The sequence below is a fragment of the Mauremys reevesii genome, linkage group 5, assembly GCF_016161935.1.
Source record: "Mauremys reevesii isolate NIE-2019 linkage group 5, ASM1616193v1, whole genome shotgun sequence".
NCBI lineage: Eukaryota > Metazoa > Chordata > Testudines > Geoemydidae > Mauremys > Mauremys reevesii.
Window position 1 is genome coordinate 21,359,208 of NC_052627.1, and position 25,410 is coordinate 21,384,617.

Consider the following 25,410-nt stretch of genomic DNA (forward strand, 5'->3'; position numbering starts at 1 on the left):
ACTTAATAACTCGGGCCCTATCAATTTCACGGCAGTGAAAAATATGTCACGAACTGTGAAATAAGTCCTTCCCCATGAAATCTGATCTCCCCGTGCTGCTGGGAGCGCCCCAACCAGAGGCTCCTAGTCCAGGCCGGGCTGGGACGGGACAGTTGTCTTTCCCTGCACTGCCACTCTCAGTAGGGAGATCAGACCCACCACCAGAGGCAGCCCAGAGCTGGGCTCGGGGCTTCCATCCCCATGGATTCTGCCAGGGCTCAGGGTGCCCATTTTAACAGGGACCCGGAAATTGGCCAGGGCCCCTGTGTTAATCCACCACTGGCAGGTACTAGCAGCTATAAATCCTCAGTTTTGGTGCTCCCAACAGCAAGGGGGAGACGCCTGCAGGAACCTCCTCCAGCTGCAGGAAGCGCTGGGGCTGCTGCCCAGCCATGGAGCTTCCTGCAGCCAGGGGAAGTACCCAGAGGTGGGTCTGATCTCCCCCGACGAGGAGCTGTGCAGGGGAAGAGCAAGTCCTGTCCCTCTCCAGCCTGTGCAGACTAGCAGATAGGAGCTCCTGGCTGGGGCACACCTAGCAGAATGGGGAGATCAGACTCCTCTCCACCTCCAGGAGCCTCCTCCCTCTTCAGGAAGCTCCACTGCTGCTGCCTTCAGAGCCCAACTATGAAAGCAGCATGGAAGTGAGGGTGGCAATCAGGGCCGGCTCCAGACCGCAGCGCACCAAGCGCGTGGTTGGGGCGGCATTTTGCTGGGAGGGTGGCAGGCGGCTCCGGCGGACCTCCCGCAGGCATGACTGCGGAGGGGGCTGCTGGTCCGCGGCTCCGGTGGACCTCCCGCAGACGTGCCTGCGGAGGGGCCGCTGGTCCCGCGGCTTCGGTGGAGCATCTGCAGGCATGCCTGCGGGAGGTCCACCAGAGCCGCGGGACCAGCGGACCCTCCGCAGGCATGTCTGCAAGAGGTCCCCCGGAGCCGCGGGACCGGCGACCACCAGAGCGCCCCGCATGGCACGCCGCCCTGCTTGGGGCGGCGGAATTCCTAGAGCCGCCCCTGGTGGCAATCCTGCAACACCCTTACAACAAATTTGCAAAGTCCCCCCACAGTGCCTTTTTGAGTTGGGACCCCCATGGTTACAACACCATGAAATTTCAGATGTAAACATCTGAAATTGTGAAATTGACCAATTTTAAAACCCTCTGGCCATGAAATTGACTAAAATGGACCCTGAATTTGGTAGGGCCTTATTAATGATTTAGACAACATAATGTTCAGTGCAATGACTATGTTTGTAAGTGTCACACAATTACAGACAAAAAATATTAGATTGTATGTGGGGGGGGGTATAGATTTATAAAATCAATGTAAAGAAATGAAAGGGTAATAAGACTAAAAATAAATCAATCAAACCAAGAGTTATAAAGACTCAATTGTTTTACAGTGATTTGAGTATATATTTATATTTATAATGTTGTACTTACAGAAGTGCTTTTCATACAGACTATTTTTTGCACAATATTTACTATTGTTTAACTTTACTTTAAATGAGAACTAAAAACATTTCCATAAAGGGACTGAGGGTTATCTAGTTTCTCTATCACTTCTCTGAAAGGATATTTGTATGTGGTTGGGGTGTAGATGGGGGGGGTTGTATGGGTGGGGGGTGTAGATGTAAATGGGGGGGGAGTTGTGTATGGGTAGGATGATGTATGTATTTGTGCAGTGCAGATTGGGTTATAGATGTGTGTGGGTGGGATGTAGGTGTAGATGGGGATGTAGGTGTAGATGGGGACTTTAAGTGTGTATGGATGGGGTGGGGTATAAATGGGGGTGTAGGGGTTTGGATGGGGTGTAGATGAGTTGTATAAGGTTTGGGTGTAGATGTGTATGTATGAGGTGGGGTGTAGTTGGAGATGTAAGTGTATAGATGGTTGCAGTGCGGATGGGGTGTAGGTGTGTATGAGCAGGTTGTACATGGTTGGGCTGTAGATGTAGAGATGGTTGCGGTTCGGATGGGGTATAGGTGTGTATGAGCAGGTTGTACATGGTCAGGGTGTAGGTGTATAGATGGTTGCAGTGCAGATGGGGTGTAGGTGTGTCTGAGCAGGTTGTACATGGTCAGGGTGTAGGTGTAGAGATGGTTGCGGTGCAGATGGGGTGTAGGTGTTTATGAGCGGGGTGTAGATGGGGGGTTGTACATGGGTAGGTGTAGAGCTGGTTGCGGTGCAGGGGGAGTTGTACATGGTTGGGCTGTAGGTGTATAGAGGTTGCAGTGCGGATGGGGTGTAGGTGTGTATGAGCGGGGTGTAGATGGGGGGTTGTACATGGTTGGGCTGTAGGTGTAGAGATGGTTGCAGTGCAGATGGGGTGTAGGTGTGTATGAGTGGGTTGTACATGGTCAGGGTGTAGGTGTATAGATGGCTGCAGTGCAGATGGGGTGTAGGTGTGTATGAGTGGGTTGTACATGGTCAGGGTGTAGGTGTATAGATGGTTGCAGTGCAGATGGGATGTAGGTGTGTATGTACATGGTTGGGCTGTAGGTGTATAGAGGTTGCAGTGCGGATGGGGTGTAGGTGTTTATGAGCGGGGTGTAGTTGGGAGTTGTACATGGGTAGGTGTATAGAGGTTGCGGTGCAGATGGGGTGTAGGTGTGTATGAGCAGGGTGTAGATGGGGGGGTTGTACATGGTTGGGCTGTAGGTGTATAGAGGTTGCAGTGTGGATGGGGTGTAGGTGTGTATGAGCGGGTTGTACATGGTTGGGCTGTAGGTGTATAGAGGTTGCGGTGCTGATGGGGTGTAGGTGTTTATGAGCGGGGTGTAGTTGGGGGTTGTACATGGGTAGGTGTATAGAGGTTGCGGTGCGGATGGGGTGTAGGTGTGTATGAGCAGGGTGTAGATGGGGGTTGTACATGGTTGGGCTGTAGGTGTATAGAGGTTGCAGTGCGGATGGGGTGTAGGTGTTTATGAGCGGGGTGTAGTTGGGGGTTGTACATGGGTAGGTGTACAGAGGTTGCGGTGCGGATGGGGTGTAGGTGTGTATGAGCAGGGTGTAGATGAGGGGGTTGTACATGGTCAGGGTGTAGGTGTATAGATGGTTGCAGTGCAGATGGGGTGTAGGTGTGTATGAGCGGGTTGTACATGGTTGGGCTGTAGGTGTATAGAGGTTGCGGTGCGGATGGGGTGTAGGTGTGTATGAGCAGGGTGTAGATGAGCGGGTTGTACATGGTTGGGGTGTAGGTGTAGAGAGGTTGCGGTGCGGATGGGATGTAGGTGTGTATGAGCGGGGGTGTAGTTGGGGGTTGTACATGGGTAGGTGTATAGAGGTTGCGGTGCGGATGGGGTGTAGGTGTGTATGAGCAGGGTGTAGATAGGGGTTGTACATGGTTGGGGTGTAGGTGTAGAGAGGTTGCGGTGCGGATGGGATGTAGGTGTGTATGAGCGGGGGTGTAGTTGGGGGTTGTACATGGGTAGGTGTATAGAGGTTGCGGTGCGGATGGGGTGTAGGTGTGTATGAGCAGGTTGTACATGGTTGGGGTGTAGGTGTAGAGATGGCTGCGGTGCGGATGGGGTGTAGGTGTGTATGAGCGGGGTGTAGATAGGGGTTGTACACGGGTAGGTGTAGAGCTGGCTGCGGTGCAGGGGGGTGGTACATGGTTGGGCTGTAGGTGTGTAATAGTGGGGTTGAACCCCTCTCCCCGCAGCACAGTTACCGTCACCCTTACCTTGCACGGCTCACGGGGGAGTCGCTGGCTGGATTTTCAGCTGCTGCTGGGATCCCGGCCCCGCTCCGCTCCCGGCCCCTGCGGCAGCGAAGCGCCTGCTACCGCCCCGCACTGGCCTGCGCAGCAATGGGCAGGGGAGAAGGCTGCGCGGGCAGGCACGTGCCGAGGTAGGGTGGCGGGTGCTCGGTTCGCGCTGATGGGGTGGGGCGCGGCTCCTGGCTTGGGAGGCTCGCGCCTGCCCATCCCCCTCCCCCCTTCTCAGGCAGCCCCTCTCGCCCGCGCACAGTTGTGTCCTTCCCCCCCAGCGCGTGCAGAGTAACGGCTTTAACGGCTGCCACTGGGAGCGCGCGCTCCTTTCAACGGCCCGGCCAGGGACGCAGCCGCCTCGTCCTTTGTTCTCTGCCCCGGGCACTGGGGGGCCCTCGCTCCGCGCTCCGTGCGCTCCTGCGCGCATACTGGCGCCGTCTGTTGTGCCCCCTCCCCCGCTCAAGAAAAGCGCCTGAGGAAGAGAGCGCAAGTGTGTCGAGTACAGGCACTTCTTGTGCAACTGACAACATTGAAATCAAAATCCCCCCCCCAAAAAAAAAGTTTAAAAATAAACAGCGACATTATTCACTGACGCTTTATTTTTATATATAAAAATACATTCTGCCAAGGGTATCGATGTGGTTATCCTGGAAAGCTGTGCAATAAAATCCAATATTCTCCTTTTAATATTGCCCAGTTATAGATGTGTGATGCCAATTTCAAGAACCCCGTGTAAATGGTTGGTTCTAACAACAAAAGAGGGACTAGGAAAATAATGCACTAAAATCAGTGGCACAGTCAGATAAAGGCTTTATTTGTGAGCATGGTACAAACCATTTGCTTAGGAACCTGTTGATTTTAAGGCCATGGCTCTGGTGAGCTATTGGCTACTTTGATGGTCATTTACCTTGCCTGTGATAGATGATTTTTAGAAGGTTTGCATAATAAATATCAATGTTACATACAAATTTGCTTCTGTTATACAGGAATATATCATTTGCATATACTGTACAGTTCAGATATCTCACTGGAGATTGTGACAAAACAGCTTATTTTGTGACAGGTCAGAAGGAAAGACAATAATCAAATAGTACATAGTATTATTGGAATCAGTTCAATGACTGTTAAGAGGTACATTTTATATTTTAATTAATGGAACAAACATACATAATATGAATAACTAACAATCAGTTCTACCACTCAAAAATTTGTGTCAGCCACTCACATTGCTGTGTGACTGACCATTATGTCCCGAAAAGGTTAAAAATAAAATTTCAACCATTCAGAAACCAGCTTATTCACAGATGCACAAATGTGTTTCTAAAAGACTGTACTTTCCAGGGGTGACTTGCTGTGATTGAATGAAGTAAACAGGCATGATCTCTATGCTAGTCAGAATGTCAGTATATTGGATAGTGGCACAGTGAGGAACCATCACTGTACCAGCATCCATCAGACACTATTAAGAACCATGTTATAAAATCAGTTATGAAACATGGCTTCATACTTTTGATAAATGCCTTGGTAGAAAATACACAGTAATTATATTTTATCTGTTACATCACTATGGTTTGAATTCACACGTTAACTGGGTTTCTCCCCATGATTTTAGGAAACTGCAGTAGCTACGATATAAATAGAATTAATGTAAACAACAAAGGTCTGAAACATTTGGAAATTTTAAAACTACAGCTTACCTGATTTATTTTGCTAGTAACCTAAAATAGAGAGGAGGGAGGATTTCGGTAAAGAAAATACATGGAGAAGAAAATTAAAAATGGTGGGATACCAGCTTTTAGGACTTCAGGGAAAACCATGCTGCAGTGTATTACAACCCACATGCATATAAAAGGGCTCTTTAGTTTTTAAAAAAAAGTGTTTTACTGATGCTTCACTAATGACAATGCATATGTTCTCAAGCCCCAGACACAACCTTTTCTGTCCACCATTGAGAAAGACGTGTTCACATCAGTGATAATGAAAACCAAAGTAAAACTACTCCCACATATATTTGGGCACAATCCTGCAGCCCTACTGACCTCAATTGAACACTAAGGGCTGCGGAATTGGGTTCTTTTTACATGCTTTTGTTACTTATTAACACATTTTATTTCATATTACAAATTTCACAGAGAAAATGGGTTAGTAGCAGGACTGGTGATGTTCAGTTTATTTATGGATGATCTAGAAGAGTGTAAATGTTGAGACAGTAAAATTTGTGGCTGACAGGAAATTATTTAAATTAGTCAAGACTAGAGAGGAATGTGTTCAATTTCAGAAGGACCTAACACACTTAAGTAATTGGGCCACACAATGTTAAATAAAATTCAGTATGGACAAGGGCAGTAATGCATACTGGAGGGAACTTCACATACATAGTGACAGAGTTTGAATTGTTACCACGGGAAAAATATATAAGAATCATTGAAGGCAGCTCACTGAAGAGGTGCAACAATGGAAAAAATGTTAAGATGTTAGGCTCTGCTAAAATGGATAATGGAATACAGAAAGCATTATAATACCATCATAACCAGATAGTACGTCCTTTGAATAACACATTTATTTTTGGTCACCACATTAAAAAGACACACTATAGCTGCAACAGAAAAAATCCTAAGGACAGCAAAGATAATTTGTTGCACAGGAGCTGAGAAGCCTTCCATTCAAGGAGAGTAGGAATAAATACAACAGAGTTATATAAATTAACAGAATGGAGAATATCTTTAGGGTACATCTATCTTCCCCTTCAGATAACACAAAAACAGGAGGTACTTCGCATAAGGAAATTTAAAATGCAACATAAAGTGATAATTTATTTACTTGTAGAGACTACATGTTAATGTATTACAGCTGTAGTATGTTATTAAGGCAGTGTTGCCAGTTCGCACTATTTGATCATGAGTCTGGCGATGCTTAGTGTTTTCCTTAAACCCTCAATAGCTGGAATCAAGAGATTACATGAGAATCTCAGCTCTCACTTCAAAGAAGTTTGTAGCCCACATGGTTACAGAATAAAGCTTGAAAACATGAAACAAATTCACCCTAAGAGCTCAGAAACCAGAAGACAAATAAAAATAACCAAAAAATTATTACTTTAAAAAAATCTCACAGTGGAGATAGGACACCAAAGTAGATTACTGGTCTGTTGCTGCATGGTAATTTCTGTGTTCCTAACTGAAACACTGTGCAAAGAAAACATACATTATATTTGGCATGTATATTTTAATGCACATTTTCCCATGCATGATAGTTAAGGTTTGTATTCAGCAATAAATATTTCCACATTACCGAAGCCATGCAAACCGATTTTACATCTGACCAGTGAGCAGATGTGAGAGATGGGGCAAAGCCATAACCTCACCTTCTGCCTGCTTCTCCTTTTGTGGCACTGCACCCCAAGGAGTAAGACACTCCCAGCATGCCCCAACTAACCACAGGGGCTACAATTCTTCCTAGTTCTTATGCAGACTACACAAAGGTTGGCAGCTTCTTAGCCTTCCCCACCTCACCACCGACTATGCAACCATATAAGGGCCAGGCAAAATCTGGCCCATGGCAAATATGATGACTACAATGTGGTGGAGTGTGTGTGGAGGAGGGAAATAGGAGAGATTAAAATATTAAATTAGTGTTCCAGGACCTTAAAAATAGATATTTTTGGGGGGGTCAGAGTATCACTCTGGATGTGCAAAATTAAGAAAATAAGTCCAACCATGGAACCTTTTTCTTTGTGGATGGAGCCATTAATTATTACCACTTCATAATTGTTCTATATTTTAACAAATAGCACGTAGTAAAAAATTGCCTTTACAATTGGTCTAATGAAGAGATGAATACTCATATGTACATTTCATGACCATAAAGAAAATACTCATATGTACATTTCATGACCATAAAGAAAATTCAGGCATACTGTAAATTTCCAAAAAGTGCATTTCAATGAATATTTAGTATTGCTGAAGATTTTTGTTAACTTTGTTAAATTTTGAGGCAAGAGATAAGATACAAAAGAGTACTATTAACAAAAAATCAAGTCAGTTTTCTAACTTATAAAACTATCCAAACAGTGTGAATTACAGTTTATTTACACTTTTTTGTTTTAAGATAACTTTTTCATGAAGCGCAGTTTCAGATAACTAATTGTAAGGAAAATTAATGTCATGCATGCAAGAGCCACATGATTCTGCCACAGGCCCCAGGAAGTTGCCTCAATGCCTTGGTTTTTCAAATATTCTTCTCCGGTACAATACCTACAAATACATACAAAGATTTTAAAAAGTGAATCCTTTGTTAGGTGTCTGTTATGTTATGTTCATTTAAGCTGGAATACCACATGACAACAAAGGCATTTTTGCAGCAGCCAAGTCTTAAGAAAAATGCATGGAGACATTTCACATGTCAGGAGTTCCTGACCCCCAGAACCTAAAGATTTAAATTCCATTTTTTCTTCTCTTGATTGACTTGAGATAAGATTACAACACCTTACACACATTTAAACTACCCAGAAAGGGTTGTCCAGTGGGTAGGGTGCTAACCTGGGACTGAAGAGCCCAAATTCAATATCCAGTTCTGCCACAAACTTTTTTGTGCGACTTTGAATAAGTCACTTAGGGTGCATCTATACTTAAAATGCTGCAGTGATGCTGCAGCACCACTGTAGTACCTCAGTGACGACACTAACTACCCCAACGGCAGAGGTTCTCGATGGCATAGGTACTTCACCTCCCCAAGGGGGGGCATGGCTAGGTTGACAGGAGAATTCTCCCATCAACCTAGCACTGTCTACACTGGAGGTTAAGTTGGTTTAACTGCTTCAATCAGGGTGGATTTTTCACATCCCTGAGTGACATAGTTATACCACCCTAATTTCCTAGTGTAGACCAGGCCTTATTCTCTGGATATGTCTACACTCCATCTGGGAATGAGCCTTTCAGTCCGGGTCCACAGACTTGCGCAAGCCCTGCTAATACTAATCCGCTAAAACTAGCTGTGTAGATGTTGCTTTGTTCAGGCTCTCAAGCCTCCCTTCCATGCTTGGGAGACCCAGGTGCAATGTCTACACAGCTAATTTTAGCATGCTAGCATGAGTCCCACTAGCACAAGTCTATAGATGTAGGCTGGGAGGCTTGTTCCCAGATGCAGTGTAGACATACCCATTGTGCCTCCCCAGTCTGTAAAATGGGGGATAACAGTACTTCCTTTCCCCACAGTGGTGGTGTGAGGATAATTACATTAAAGACTGTGAAGTGGTCAGATACTATGATCAGGGGATCATATAAGTACCCAAGATAAGAGATCATTTTCTTTTCAATTTATAATTTTCTTTTTCATGTTGTATGATTAATAGTTTTGTAGCAGGAGAGGCTACGAGGAGAGTGGGTGAATAGATATTGCAAGGTTGCCTGATATGCTGTTGGCGGGGGGGGAGTGTTTTTGTTTTAATAGACATAATGAATGCAAAGTGACAAAGGCATATCAATATTGCTATGAATACCTTTACTGGTTGTTTTGCTAATGGCCTCTGTAGCATGTTATCTTAGCACATACAATGGAAAAAAACAAACCCAAATGCTTTTTTTCTTAATACTAAAGAAATATTACTGTAAAGAATCCTACTGTAGGAGGTGAATGCATGTCAAATTCTCGAGCACTCAAAAAACCCTTGCAGTCTTGTAGATGCCTTGTACAGTAGTGGAATTCATTTTAATGCAAAATATATACTTACGGTTGGCTAACCTGTGTGCAGTTCGTATCAGTCTGACTTGTATTAGTGATACCAGAGCAAAATTTCAGATCAGTAAATTCATTAATTTGCAAAGCCTTTTAAGATAAAAGAAAAAAACAACTGAATGACTATTAAAGAGATGACAAACCAGCTGGATCAGATACTTACTAAAAATCAAATTTATCTTAAAAAATGTTATGGCAACATAGCTTATGATCTCAGACAAATCCACCTTTTCTAACAGTGGCATAGCTGATTTTGTTGTAAGAGTATAGTTGTATACATGATGTAAGAATATAGCTTATTCAGCACCCCATATGACAGAGGTCATTTATACAGCAGCTGTCTAACCCAGCGCTTTCAAAAGACTCCATATTTTCCATCATAACTGCATTACTGACTCAGCTTCCTAAAAATAAGATCATAGTAGTTAGAGATGGAAAAGATCCAACTCTTATCCAGTCCACCTCCTGCAATTACTCGTATGATTCCACCTATTCACTTTCAGGTTTTTTTTAAAAAGCTAAATATTCTCTGTGACTGAAGCAACTATGTGAAAGACAGCAAATTTCTTTTGTTTAAGTAATACAATACTATTTCAATTTATATAGTGTTTTATGCAAACTGTATCCCAATATAGTTATAACTGAGATATATAGTTATTTAAATACCTGCACATCTCTGCACATTTGAACTGTTTGCAGATAGGAGACACTTAACCTCTTACAATCATCTTTAGCTGCTGTATCCAGAAACGCCTCATGATACCTGACTAAAGTATGCCATGTCAAGTTTTAATTTCCATATGTTTAAATAACTTGCTCTTTACTCACTAATCTATGATACCTGGATTCATTTCTCCCATCAGATTCAGATGGTCCATTTTCACAAATACTTCTAAACACAATGCACAGGAAAACATAGCACTTACTGTCATGCCATATCGAGGGATGCTGAAATACTGCAGCCAGGAAAGCCAAGACATGATGCTTGTAAGATTTACCAACAACCCAGAGAAAATCTGTAGACCGTAAAGACACAATAAAACATCTAAGTCCCAGAGTCACCATTACTCATCAAATGTGCACAAGTAACTCCCATTAGGTCTATATGCTATACAGAAGTCTGGGTCATATTACAGTGGAGGATAATAAGGGGTTCATATCCTCCAGTCAGAACACACAAGTAAACTCCTAAAGAAGTTGGTTGCTGATGTACTATGATTTTAGTTGTTAGGGAAGAACCTCAAATCAGGTTTTTGCTAAGCTACGGTTTTTATAATATGAAATTGTATTTTCTATTCTCCAAACTCTGCCTTTGCTTCTCTATGGCAACTAGATAAAAACAAGGCAGACAGGCACTTTTGAAGAGCCACACCGAGAATGTTCGGGAAAAGTTTTCCTCAAGTGGCCCTGAGATCGCTGTCCAATGCAGCGTTTCCCCACGTGGAAAACTGGACATGCTTCTATCCACACTGCACTGCAGCCAACTCACATCTCTTTTGTATGTGGCCTATTAATAGATAGTTGGCTTCCTTGTTGATGGTTAGTAAGTTAGTGGTCTCATAATTTAAGGGACTTTATCCTTGGCTCAGCTGAGGAGAGCAGTGGAAATGTGAGTCTAAGCCACTTCTCTGCTCCCCCAGCCCTGGATCAGCTAAGGTCCTCTCTAAATCATGCTGGCTGCAACAGTCTTACAGGGGACTATGCACTAGTTGCAGAGCAGATGGAGCATCATGCACCATGCCACATCCACTCTTAGCTGTGGCATGATCCCTCCCTTCTTCTTCCCCATTATTTTCATCACTAAAACTTGGCCCTAACTAGAACATCAGATCCAAAACCCACCTTAACCCCAAATTTCTGGAGAAGTTCAGAAACAAGTCTGAACTTTGCAATTTTGGTTAATGTATGTACTGGGACAAAGTGGAACATGAAAGCCCCAGATTCTTGATCTTTTTGCAGAATTCAAATTGAGATCTCAATCTGGCTCTGAACTTCACAGTTGCTTGGGTTTACGTCTAAATAAATAAAAACATAATAATGCTACTCACAATCATAAAAACAAACGAGATGGTCATGAGTAGATTAGCTACAGCCACTACATTCTGTCCTGTTGCAATCGCTAGAGCCATAGCAGTGGCCGTGTAGGATACCATCATAACAGTAAACATCATTATAAAGAAGGCATCTGCTCTTGGCTTCAAACCTTAGGGAGCAGAACAAGAAGGTTGTTAGTATAATTTTGTCAGAGCTTGTACCATAGTCAATGTGTACTATCTTAATGTATGTAGTTGGCCCCACTTATTAGAATAAATTTTGTGGGAGGATTGATTCAAGGAAATCTGCTCTCTTTGCACCACCACACCATACACTTTGGATCACTGGCTGCAAGGTCCAAGGATCAGTGCCCCAAATTCCTATGCCTTGCCGGTTGGGGAAAGGAAGTTCAGACTCCCATGGGCACAAAGACTAGGGATTTTGTCTAGAATAGAACTGATGTTTATACAGTATTTGTGGAAGGAGATGGGGGATTGTAATGGACTTTTTCAATTAAATGGAGGGAGAAAAAGCTGTAACATGTCTCAGCCAAGCCAAGATAAAGGAGGAGACTTCCTGATTCACTAAGGGCTCAAGTTATCATCACAGAAAAACTGAACAAGAAGCAGCTCATGCCTCACCCCATACAGCAGTAGATCACATGCAATAAATATCCAATATTATTTCACCCGTTTCCATTGGGGATGGGACTCTCGTGAGTCAGGGGTTGTTGGCAGCTGTAGATTAGGCATTAGTTTCTGAATCGCCCCTGTTTCACAGCCATGTAAACATTCTCTCTGTAGTCTGTATATCCTAATAGTGCGATAATGTCTTGTTTCTTTAAGGGAAAAACTCAGACTAGAGCAAGTGATGATTTTTGTTCTGTACTTGCATTCTGTTTACAGTGGTGCTGGAACAATTTGTATAGTGGGGGTGCTGAGAGCCATTGAACTAAGCTGTAAACCTTTATATAATGAAAATCACTTCAAGCCAGGGGGTGCAGCAGTACCCCCAGAACCCCTAGTTCCTGCACCTTGGTCTGCTAATATCTTATTATTAATTCTTTATTAAGTTTTGAAACATACTGAAAGTTTCTTGTCTGAATTTCTTGCTCCATTAAATATTTCAATCTGACCTTCCTGAAATGTGTAGCAGGCATGGTGTTTGAAATTGCATGAATGGTCTAACATGGATGTCTGCAATTTTAAAATTGTCCTTACTACCAGGGGAAATGACTGAAAAGAGCAGGCTAATATCAGTTCCCAGGAGCTTGAGTTTTTATAATCACACTTTTCTTTTACAGGGGGTTTTATCAGCAGGGCCAAATGTAATGAAAAATATTTTGTGCTAGAATGATTAAAAGTCACTAAAAGAAAAGATAATGGCATGGAAGCTAGTGAGATGGAACCATCTAGGAATGATGCTTAAACCCGTTTCCAATAAAAGTGCAGATGGGACATATCACAGACTATGACAAGAGTGCTTGAAACTTTGCAAGTGTGCCCAGACCAGCAAATTGCATAGCAGCACCAATGGCAATCTCATGACATTTCACTCACCAAGCAAGAGAAATGATGCCACATTGGTACATGGAGTTTAAAAAGAGAAAATGATTTTTTTTTTAAAGTGGAAGAAGGAAGATTTGACACAACCTATTCCTGGATACCTGAAATGATTGACAGAGGCATAAAATGAGTGTACATTGTTGGTTCTGAAGCAATGTTCTTTTTAGTTTTAATGCAGCTTGTGAATAGGGCACTTGCCTAACATGAAATAAATTATACAGGTGAAGATGATGCTTGGTAAAGTCCTCATTGGTATTAGATCAGCCATTAGCTTTGAGATGAAGTATGCAGACACTCTGTAGTACCCACTGATATATTCATGTCTAGAACAGAGAAATATATAAAACATATTACAGATTATATCAATTATAAAGCAATCAAATCATTTTCACATATGGACAGGTTTTGATAAGTCATGCATGCAATTCCAGATGGAAAAATAAGACTGTATTTGTGCACATACTGTAATTACACATGCAAATGGCCAATAAGATGTCATTATAATTTTGATAATTACATATGCAAATATACATGCATATTGCTGTACACAAACCTCTCAGAGTATGGGCCACAGTCTTTAGTGTACATCTTACATCATCAAATACACTTAACTTACAGAAATATGTAATTCTCTCATTTCGTGACTCATAAAGCCTGTAACGTTCCAAGTATCCAATTAGTATCAACTCCATATGATTCTGGTAACAGAAGTGAATAGTATTTATCCAAACTATTAGCATTTATGGACAAAACTATCCAAAGAAATGATAATTGGTTTGCAAACAACTCATAAACAAGATTATTCACTGCAAGTAATATTCATTGCAAACATTTTTTTTAATTTGACCAGTCTGAATATCTAAATTGTCATATCTAGATGACAGTTTAGTAAGGCAACAAAAAAGACTAGCAGTTGAATAAGCATCGCTAACAATAAGCAGTGTTACCTATTACATCAAGCTTTACTTACATAAATATCTTTTTTTCCACAATAAAAAGTTCAATAGCTGAAATGCTGCTGAAACACTGGTTGGTGGTCACGAAGAACATTGCTCCAATTCTATGGTAAAACAAATATTTACACTTATAAAATCAGCTACATAAGTGCTTTATTCAGTTAGTTATTTTTAATATAGTTTCAGTAGTTTTGATAATAGACTATGTCTAAACTCTTCCAAAGAACTACTGGCATTCACTAGTATGTGCTTTGCTATTCCACATACTCCATAATTCATGCACAAATTGTCTGTTTCTCTCCTTATTTCTCAGTCAAGATTTAAAGGTGTAAACTGTAGGATGGATTTATATAACTAAGATTTCTTTACAAAATATAAATGGAAAAAGTATATTTTATTATGCTTTTTTTGTCTTGTTGGCTTACTCAACTAATTCACAACGTTTAATAACCTATCACCAGAGAAGCAAGGCGTCATTAAGTGAGATGTCATTAGCACATGAATCCTGAATAAATGTGTCCTTAAAATAGGCTTGGGAAAACAAGTAGAAAAGTTTTAAACCATCTTCATTCAAACTGCTAAACCATTTTTCTTCATAGTTGCATAATTTTTTAAGTTTCAGTGAGATCTACTAAACAAGTTAAGAGACTCAGCCCACTCCTGGTTAAGTTAATGGTAAAACTTCCATTAACTTCAACGGAAGCAGGTTTGGCCCTCAGACTGAAGCTTTAGCAAATCTTGAGCTAACTGAGTTCAATGTTTATGACTGGAATATGTGGGTAACATCAGAATGAAATGAATGAAAAATGATTTGACTGACTTTACTCAATACTTTGTTTAAATCACCTACAGACTGAGCACAAATATGAGACCAAAAATTTGAGTCTACAAGGAATTTGAGAAAATTATGAGCAACTGGAGATGGGTTTACCTGCAAAAATGAAAGGCCAAAATTGTCAAATATGGATGCCAAATTTAAGCCCCTGGCATACCCAGATTCTGAGACACTTTAATAAAAATAGCCAGATTTTAAGAGGTACTGACTACCAACAGCTCCCACAGTTGCAGATGTTCAATCACTCTGGTAATCAGGCCACTTTTATTTAGGTACCAAATACACTTAACTTAGGCCCCAGTCATACACACATTAAAGTAACCTTTTTAGGTTCACCTCTGTAAAGTTAAGCATGTGCGTAAGTGCTTACAGAATCAGGGCTTTAGTTGCCTAACTTCAGGCAACTAAAGTCTGAAAAATTTGGCCCTTGAATTTTACCTCAGAGAAGTCTTTCCAGATACTGTTTGTTTAATTGTTGAAGTGGTTAATGTACAGTTATGCATTTTGAATATTTTGTATAATTTTCAGGAATCTTTCACTGCAAACTTAGGATCCAGTGCTGCCACCCTTACTTGCCGTGCAGAGTACCTTACTATGCAAGTAGCCCCACTGATTTCACCAGGACTACTTGCACAAGGTAGTAGACAACATGAGTGAGGGTTGCAGAAATGGGTCCTTAGGCCTTGAAAGTCTGCAATGAGCTTCATGCAGGTGAAGGGATCTAGCCACATAGAGCTCATGGCAGGACCGGCGCTTATTTTGTAATTTATGATTTACAGGTATGCATTTGTTCTAAAGTGGTAGTTATGGTATCTCACAAAAGACAAGAAAAGTTCATTTTCAGCCTCAAAATTTTTCATTATCTTATGATGGTAACAGCAAAGTTTTGTCAGCCCCGTTGAGATTCGCTCCCTGAGTTGACTAACCTGTTTTGCACACCGGTAAGATCATCTTTTATCCCAAAGAAAATGGCACCTACAACTAGTCCCAGGAAAATTGTAACACACAGCTAAAATAAAATAAAATAAATAATTAACAAAGAGAACTACAATTTAAATTTGTATTGTAATGAACTTTTTTTTTTAAAGTTCAAAATTGCAAAAACTACATAAAATATTTAGGTGGTGAATACAGATGGAAAAGAAATGTACTCATGGTACCTAGATAGAGGGTGATCAGAGATTGGAAGATGGAGAAGGTCTAGAGCAGCAGTCGGCAACCTTTCAGAAGTGGTGTACTGAGTCTTTCATTTATTCACTCTAATTTAAGGTTTCGTGTGCCAGTAATACATTTTAATGTTTTTAGAAGGCCTCTTTCTAGAAGTCTATCATATATAACTAAACTATTGAATGTAAAGTAAATAAGGTTTTTAAAAGGTTTAAGAAGCTTCATTTAAAATTAAATTAAAATGAAGAGCCCCCCGGACCGGTGGCCAGGACCCAGGCAGTATGAGTGCCACTGAAAATCAGCTCACTTGCCGCCTTTGGCCAGGGCCAGCTCCAGGTTTTCTGCCGCCCCAAGCGGCAAAATAAAAAAAAAAAGCCGTGGCAGGGCGATTGCGCCGCTCCACTCTTCGGCAGCAATTCGGCAGCTGGTCGTTCGCTCCAAGGGGGACTGAGGGACCCACTGCCGAATTGCCGCCGAAGACCCGGATGTACCACCCCAATAGCGGTCCGAGTGCTGCCCCTTGGTATTGGCCGCCCCAAGCACCTGCTTCTTTAGCTGGTGCCTGGAGCCAGCCCTGCCTTTGGCACACATGCCATAGGTTGCCTACCCCTGGTCTAGAGCATGCAAAAACTCGGCGTGGGAACCACAAATGCACTTAGTTGCCTAAATCCCAGACTATGACTATTTAAGTATTTATGCATAGTGGAGCAGTCATTAGGCCAGAAAAGGGGTGGGGCGATGACTCAGTGGTTAGGGAACCTACCCAGGTCCAGTTCCCCTGCCCTAATCACACTTTCATTTTTTTATCCACAGTGGAACAGCTTCAGCAAGAGAGACTGAGGGAGCCCCACCTCAGAATATTCCATAGCTCAGTAGTTAGAGCACTCTTCTGAGAGGTGGGAGACTGCTGTTCAAATCCTTTCTCCCCCTCTGGCAGAGAAGGAGGATTTGAACATGGGTCTCCCACATCCCAAGTGAGTGTTCTAATCAGTGGACTGAAACTTATAAAGTAGCACCATCTCCACTTCCTCCAGTGGCTGTTTCTGGGTGGTGTGAAGCAGGTACCTAACTATTTCCACAAGAAATGCCTTAGGTAGCTATGCTGACTGACTCCAGATAATGGGTGCCCACTTGTGGATTACTAAATAGAGCTAGGCCCCTCTCTGCCTCCTGGATTTAGGTTCCTATCTCCCAGAGAGGGGAGGACTCCCGCCTCTGGTCAGTATCTCCCATTGGCTAGTTTAGGCAGCTCTGACCTCACCTAGCATGCTGGCTTTTGTGGATTGTCGGTTTGGAGCTGCTGGTACCCTTTTTGCTCTAAAGAAGAGCAGGATTTAACCCTAAGGGCCAGATTCTTACAGCTTTGCACTAAACAGAACTCTACTCATGCAGTAAATGCTACTCAACATAAGTAGGGTATCAGAATCTGGCTCTGTGTAAATTGAAACACGCAACTTGGAATTTTTTTCAATAGCAAAATTATCAGTGAATCCAGTGATATAATCTGGATGATTAAATCTGTATGTCACAATTTTTTAAGACTAAGCAGAAGTGAAGAAAATCTCAGCAAAAATGATGGTATCAGGCAGTTCAGTCATGGTTAAGCATGAGGGATGCATGAGTCTTAACACTGTAAAGCATTTGATACGTGGTACCATATCATTAAGAACCTGCCGAAAGGACCAAATGTCAGGGATAATTCAGCCACTAAGCCAATTGTAGTGGGGAAAAAAGGATCATATCAAGACCAATTTGGAGAGGATTAGCAAACATGGCTTAATGAACTGTGTACCATTTATAGACTGTGTTTGAAATCCATTCCTAATGAGGTTTGGGAGTTAGAAAAGATTGTGAGAAAAAAGTCAGGACCATTAACCCTGGAGTATTAGAAAGCTCTTGTAAGCATAATTCTTGTCACAAGGTCAAGCTTTTGCAATGAAATTATTTGAGATATCCATACTATCAACATACAGATATAGATACACACACTCAAAACCTTTTAACTGGATGGATTCTGAACAGATTTCCCCTTTGGTATTGATTTTATTTTACTCAAGATGTTTTTTCTTAATCCAGATAATTTAGAACGGTGATAGTGTACAACTGTTATTATGGGTTCGATCTCCTCTCGTATTACTCAGATAAAATTCAAAGGGGAGTGTTGCTGGATTAAGGACCTCAGGATCAAGACGATAAATGTTATTTCCTAATTTCTTCTTCCCCAGAAGAAATCAATAACAAATTCTTTATTTAAAGGCAACTTGTAGATTTTAAAAATCCATGAACATTATTATACTGTGCTAACATTGCATTTTTGGAAATTCAAGAAGGTCATGTAGACTCTGCACTATAGAATATGCTTCCCCTCCTTTAAGACATGTTACATCCAATCTATGTTTTGTATTACATATATTTTACATAACATATCATGGTCCTCAGGTGCAGCCATTTCAACGTTATGTGAAGTTGCATATATATTAGGAGACTATGAGACTCTCTTTGACTCAGCTACTAGGACATAATTATATGTTGAGAGTTAATTTACTTTCCCTTTGTTAAAAAAAAAGAACGCAGTGGGCCAGATCCTGGCGTACAGATGACTTGCATAGTGCACAGATCAGAGGTGAGGATGAGATTCTCAGTGTACCACGGCATGGTTGCAGGGGACTACTTGCAGGGTAAGGTACTACTTATTGTGAGTCAGTGTGGCAGAATTGTGTCGTTAATGACATAAGTGTGAGGAGACTCAGGCCCCACACACACTTAAAATAATGGTAAATGTAAGTTAATAAATTGTTGCATGTCCGTGTCATGCTGATTATTTGGGATCATTTAGCCTAGTATTTTATGGCACAGATTTTCAGATACTGACCCCTGTTTTAGATGCAAATTTTAGGCCCAATAATTTGCAGGTGCAAAAATGTGCCTAGCCCATCTTCAGATATAAATGGTCTCTAAATCAAATTGGACTTAGAACTGTTATATTAACTATGATTACCTGAGCTACGGAGGCTTGAGGGTTGCCTATCAAGTTTTTAAATGTGCGTTTCGACACCCACTTGAGCTGATGAAAGAAGGAAGTGGTATACGTAATTTGTCTGAAAATTGTCTTCACTTTCTTTTTATTCTCCAAAGAAAAGTTCTGTAATACTGCTTTTGTTTCTCTGTAGTAGGTGGAACTGGAATAGTGCTCTGCTAAGTTCTCTGCCAAAGTCTTATCACGGTTGATGTGTTCTTCAATGTTATCTTCAGGTTAAAGAGAAAAAATATTTGGTTACCTTTATTGAATTCATAGAAAAAAGTAATTCTCCAGCAATCAAGCCCACAGAGTTATGCTAGAGTTTTGGTTACTAAGCAATGAGATAACTAAATAGGCCATTATAATTGATAAATTAATACATTCCACTCAGTCTAGAAGTATGAGATACAAAATACTGTGCACCTCCAGGGCCAGAGAGAATCTGTCCCTGTGTTGTCGTCCAGACAATACAATTTACGGCTATATCTGCCTGTTCACCAGAATCGGTTGATCTATATCAGTTTGAAATCATTGCATTCATTTTGGTTTCTCAAATCTACCAAGTGTGAAAGACTCAATAAATAAATAAATAAATCTTCTAAACAATTCATGATTAGAATGATAAAACACAAGAATTGCATGGGCAGAGGGGGGGATTTCTCTAGATCTTATAGGCCAAAGTTTTATATTTTATCTACATTGTGCAGCAGAATTGATACTTTAATAATGGTTTGTTTAAACCATTATTAAATCAGTTACACCTGGCCAAGGGTGAATTCATTTTTATATTATAGTGCGGAAATGTCACTAATATGCTAACACTCAGTTATTTATGGGTATTGAAAACACCCCAGCTTTTATTATTTTTGCACTTTTGTTTTTTGTTTTGTGATTAATTCAATTCTGGATTGTTACAGTATAGGTTTTTGGTGTCGGGGAACTCGCCCTCCTCATCTGGAGCTTGATCCTGCACTCATTGGAGTCAATGGTAAAGCTCCAATTGAATTCAATGAAGCAGAATCAGGCACTTGTTTGTTATAGTCTCTGAAAACTTCAATATTCATTTTTTAGTTTAGGGCAAAAAAACCACTAGCAATTACTTTAATTCAACAGAAAGCAAAGGAGAGTCCCTGAGGAACTCTTCCAATACTGTGCAGGGATCATTCTGCAACCTTGATTGAGTCTCTTCATTCTTAAGGGATATGTTTTCCTCCTACAGCATGTGTGCATATAGGGCCTGATCCAAAACCTATTGAACTCCATGGGAGTCTTTCCCTTGATGTCACTTTTGGATCAGGCTGTCAAAGGGGAAAATGGACTCCCTGCAAATGAGAAATTTTACTCTCAGTAACAAAGATTTACCACATGGAATGAAGGGTCTCACAGCCAATCATTGCTTAAATAACCTTTTCCTCACAAGTTAGGGGTTGTCTGCACACAAAAGCTGTACTGCTTTAATCACAGTGGCATAGTTAAGTGGTACAGTGCCCTGGAGCGTGGATGCAGTTATATCGGTATAGAAGTACTTATACCCGTATATAGTTTGTTCATCTTTACATACGGGAATAAACTATGCTAATGTAAGTAATCTTTATACTAGAGTAACTGCATCCACACTAAGAGTTGTACCAATATAGTTATTTCATTTTTTAAAATCACATCCCTAACTAAAATAGTTATAGCTGTACAGAGTCTGTGTGTAGAGCGGGCCTCGCACTGTATAATTTTGTTGAGATTAAAAAGAATCAATCCCTACATGGGGTTGTAGTAGAACAATCTATAGCAGTGTTAATGTGATTACAATAACCACCTATGGTCCAGTCCCAGAAGAAAGTGATACTAATGATTGATTACCTCAGCTGAATTTATGAGCAACAAACTACCACTGCAGAAATGGAAAAACAAAATCAGTCCAATAACATGACAAATATTGTATGCATTAAGTACACATGCAAAGCATATAGTTACAAAGAGTTATCGAATTTTGGTTTTTGGTACTACTGTATCACAACAGGGCGCTGGATCTGGTTTTCATGAAAGACAATGGGAGTTTTGCTATTGAAGTCATTGGCAGAGCAGTCCTTACTGTTTGAGGAAAGAGTCAGAGTGGTTAAATCCAAAACACATTTTGTCACCCTGCAAATCAGCTTCTTACTGTATGAAGAACTTCAGTTTTATACCTAGATCAACATCAGCCTTGCTTGATACCACAGCAGTTGAGTCTCCATTAATGACATCCAGAAAAAAATCAGCAGGATTGTTGTATGGCTCACATTCATAACCTACAGAGAAACAGTGTTAGTTCTCTAAAGCAAGTCATTCTACAGATGGTAACATGTATGGAAAAGCATTTGAGGTAATATACCATAGGCCAGACTATGATACCCTTACTTATGTTGAGTACTAACTTACACCACAATGGAAAGCTGTAAGAATTCAAAATAACCAAAGGTGACAACTGACAAATAAGCCCTTCCAAATTCTAACTGCTTGTCTGTTGTTGCTAATTCTATTTTGACCTATCAGCTGGTACTAATAGACTTAATGATAAGTCATTTTTCTGCTTCTCCTTATGGCAGGTTTAATCATTTGGATTTACTGAACCCACATATCTATGGGTAAAGTGCTTAAGTGTTTTACTGAATTGAAGCCTTAGTGTACAATTCATATAGCAAAACTAAATACTATGATATAACATGCATTACTTTTTACTTTTAAAGTAATTACTAATAAGCACAGAAGGTACAGTTAAGGTTTAGCCTTCATCCTCAACTCTGCATTTCTCAATTTCTGAGTGCTTGGTTTTTCAACTTTGCATTAATGTTACTGTTATCTTAAAAAAAAATTCATGTTTTGGTATAGGAAACAATGAGGCACATTAACCATTGAATCCCATGATTCAAGAGTCATTTTTACTGAGTCATTTTTCAAAACAACTGCATTTTAAGCAAGTTCCTTTCAGTGTCCACTGTTGTGACTGAAGCTCCAGAAGAAAGCTCACCAATAGACTTGAAGTATTCAATGGCATTCTGAGCAGGGCCATGGTACAGCATTCTTCCTGCAGCCAATAATGTCAGGTTGTCAAACAATCTGAATATGGAGTACCGGGGCTGATGAATGGAAAATATTATTGTTTTCCCCTGCTTCGACATCCTGAATGTAAAGTGGAAAATAATAGAGGTATCAAATATCTGTGCTCAGTGTGGAGTTTTCTTCTTTCAAATTCCTTCCAATACAAATCAGTAAATAAACACAGTTCAACCTGTTGTTCAAGAATCCAGTGCAAGGTACAAAAAGGAATAAAACAAGCCCAGCAATATAGTAACTACACGTTAACCATTCTAACTACATTTTAACAGCAGATCTATGGAGTGCATTTCTGTCAAAGCTGGTTCTTTCCCAGTGATTCCATTGCAGTCACCTTTTCAGGAGCAGCAAGACAGCATTGGCAGTGCTGGCATCTAATCCAGTAGTTGGTTCATCTAAGAACAAGACTGCGGGGTCAGTAATGAGTTCCATTCCAATATTGGTCCGTTTTCTCTCTCCCCCAGAAACCCCACGAATGAACTGGGTGCCAACCTAGTGCAAAACAAGCAGCTTGTGTCATTTTGTCTGACTTCAAAGTATTCAAGAAAGAACATCCAACGCCTTTAACAGCACATTAACTTCTGGGAGAGTTCTGGGTGATTATATTATGACTATGGATTCAAATATGGATTTAATGATTGACATTGTGTAAGGCAATAGAGCAACTCTGAAAGTTGCAGAAAGAAGCCCCTCCCCACCCCCCTTTAAAAGTTTTCACCCTGAAATCTAAGTTTCTTCATGACACTCGGGTCACCTGCTTTCCTGTGTCTGATAGTTTAAGGATAAGCACAGAAGTAACAAGCCTTTATCTTCATTGATACTATGGGAACAGGCAGCTGTGCTGGAGTTTATCAGTTCTTCTGCTATTAGAATAAGCCACTAAATCAAAAACACCCCTGCTAAAGTGGAGCTATTTTATCGTCTAAAATTATTTAATATTTGCCATTAATTGGGCACCATAATATGACAGTTTACCTTGGAATCTGCCACTTTGGCCAAACCCAGTTCCTTGATGATCTGGTCAATTCGTTCCTTCTTTTCCCGTTCCTTCACAGATGTGGGTAGCCGGAGTGCTGCTGAAAACTGCAAATTTTCTCTCACTGTTAGGGTTCCCATCACCACATCATCCTAAGTAAACAAAATTACATATTTAATGTTCATTCTTCATGTTTCCTTTTCTGGGACTTGCACATGCATCTTACGTGCATACTTTACATGCAGAGTGCATTTGTATGGCAGTGACAGCTGCTAGAATCAAATAGGCTGGATCTTCAAAACCTGAACATCTCATCAGATATTTGCTTTCAATACTAGTCTCTGCATGTTTGTGCAATTTATGGCAACAAGGGACTATCCTATATGTTCAAATAGAAGAAATATCAATAAATCAACACATGTATATACACTGTCCAAATGTCTCCCTGCCCAGAGTGTTTTGCAGAGCAGTTAAACAATGGCAACACAACGAAAAATTCAAACATAGGTTTTTCCTTAATTAATACAGTTGAAAATTGTCAACAAAATGATTCTGGATTTGGTCCTGCCCAGGTGCTGAGCATCACCTCTTGGAAATAGTGCCCTCAACTCCTATTGTCTTTAATGGAGGTTGAGAGTGCTCAGCACCCTGCAGAATCAGTATCTGGAAAGAGTTCTTTCTACAGATGTGAATAAAATCTTTCTTCAAATATCTGAGGATATGGTAACTGCAGATCACAGCTAAGCAAAAACTAACAAGTGCAGAAAGGTTGTGAGAACAGCTCCATGGAGTGCTGTGAAACTGCTGATTTACACTGAATCCTCTCTTGAGGTTACCAGAGCAGAGGGTAGGCAGCCTGGCCAGGAGGAATGAGCCTAGTGTAGAGAGTGAGGAATCACTGAGTTTGAATGCACCAGGGCTAGATTATGCCCCATACTGAGCACTGTGGCCCCAATGCAATTATTCTATGTTTACTTTAAGTACATGAGTAGTTTCATGAGAATGAACACACACTTCATTTTTTAAGCATGTGAATGTTTAAGTGTTTTTTGCTGGATCAGGGTCACAGTATTCAGCACTTTGTGGGATTTAGCAACTCCTGTTGACTAGATGGTCTCAGGCAAGTTCCTTGACCTTCCTGTCTTAGTTTACCTCTCTGTGAAATGGGTATAATAATACTTATTTATTAGGTATTGTATGGGCAGCATTTTGAACATGTAGGGGCTAAGGGTTATTGACAAAGCAAATGCAGACTGGAGCTCTGTGTGGATACATTCAGTCCTACTACCTCTTTTGGATCAGTACTTGTTTAACTAAATACATGCATTGTAGGAACCCATTACATGATGCATCATTGTTCCTTGATACTCTGGCTTCAGGTGGCCCTGACAACTGATGCAACTCCCATCTGCAGTCTCTCTCTTGGATCTGAATCAGCAGCTTAAGGGAAAACACCATGCAGGCAGCCAGGAACCAAGAAAGTGCCAAATCACTACTGATGGAGTAGGGAAACCTGGTGCCAAATACATTTTGAATTTGAAAGAGAAAAGGAGATGGTGGGAAGGAAGAAATATATTACATGTGAAGGGAACACCTGTGTGTGTGTGTGAGAGAGTGAGAGAGAGAGAGACACGGTGGATAGAGAAAGCAAAAGACAGAATTTAGAGCTTCTCACTTTATAAGATCAGAACAACTTAAAACTGATAGTTCAAGTGAAGAATCATGTCAGTCAATGATGTGACATCTATGAAAACCAGAATGTCACCCTTAGGACAGGATACAGAAAATTAAAAAGGATAAAAGGGACTGATTTACTGTGATCCACAATCAAGCATTCAGTTCCTTCAGCTGTACACCTGTCAAGAGACCACTGCTATTTAGGAAGCATTATCTGCTGTGATGAGGTACATTGTCTAGCAAGGTCACTAGACATATGAGCTGCTGTTGCCCAGGTACAGCAAAGACCAAGCCACTGTTTTCTCTGTCAGAGCTGTGGAGATTTGGAATAAGACTGTGAAGGGGTAAAGGCAGCTGAGGAACAGATGCAGCTGAGCTCGTTAGTCTAGCAGCCTCAGCTGCTGTGTATAAAAGGAGGACAAAGAGGGTGGTATGGGGAATTAGATTATGGGGAGTGGGGAAGAGGGTTTTCTTGATTTGTTCTGAGAAGAGTAAGGGAGGAAATTTATCTGGGCTTTGTTTATTGCTTATAAAGGGAATGACTTTTTATCTGATGTTTAATCATACAAAAGTTTAGACAGCTCTCTACTAACTTTGTTTTGAGAGAGTATGGGTCAGTG

At 41.0% G+C, this 25,410-nt stretch overlaps 2 protein-coding genes across 12 annotated transcripts in view; both read right to left on the reverse strand.

Moving 5' to 3' along the window:
- The window catches only part of LOC120405799 (broad substrate specificity ATP-binding cassette transporter ABCG2-like), a 46,590-nt gene extending 42,600 nt beyond the window's left edge, over positions 1-3,990 (reverse strand). For all 6 annotated transcript variants that reach the window (XR_005598890.1, XR_005598888.1, XR_005598889.1 and 3 more), the window contains exon 1: positions 3,718-3,990. The gene's annotated coding sequence lies outside the window, so the exon portion shown is untranslated. The remainder of the gene's footprint in view (positions 1-3,717) is intronic.
- Positions 3,991-4,557: 567 nt separating this feature from the next.
- The window catches only part of LOC120405800 (broad substrate specificity ATP-binding cassette transporter ABCG2-like), a 40,361-nt gene continuing 19,508 nt past the window's right edge, over positions 4,558-25,410 (reverse strand). For 4 of the 6 annotated variants that reach the window (XM_039539555.1, XM_039539552.1, XM_039539554.1 and 1 more), the window contains 12 exons: positions 23,113-23,265; positions 22,472-22,629; positions 22,052-22,203; positions 21,231-21,332; positions 19,030-19,277; positions 15,791-15,873; positions 14,044-14,133; positions 13,272-13,396; positions 11,523-11,677; positions 10,401-10,490; positions 9,470-9,564; positions 4,558-7,994 (listed from right to left, as the gene is read on the reverse strand). In XM_039539555.1, the coding sequence (XP_039395489.1) occupies positions 7,844-7,994; positions 9,470-9,564; positions 10,401-10,490; positions 11,523-11,677; positions 13,272-13,396; positions 14,044-14,133; positions 15,791-15,873; positions 19,030-19,277; positions 21,231-21,332; positions 22,052-22,203; positions 22,472-22,629; positions 23,113-23,265 (1,602 nt within the window). In that variant the 3' untranslated portion in view covers positions 4,558-7,843. Of the gene's footprint in view, positions 7,995-9,469; positions 9,565-10,400; positions 10,491-11,522; positions 11,678-13,271; positions 13,397-14,043; positions 14,134-15,790; positions 15,874-19,029; positions 19,278-21,230; positions 21,333-22,051; positions 22,204-22,471; positions 22,630-23,112; positions 23,266-23,541; positions 23,583-24,928; positions 25,045-25,410 lie in introns of those variants that run through there. The other 2 variants (XM_039539556.1, XM_039539557.1) reach the window with 2 other exon arrangements.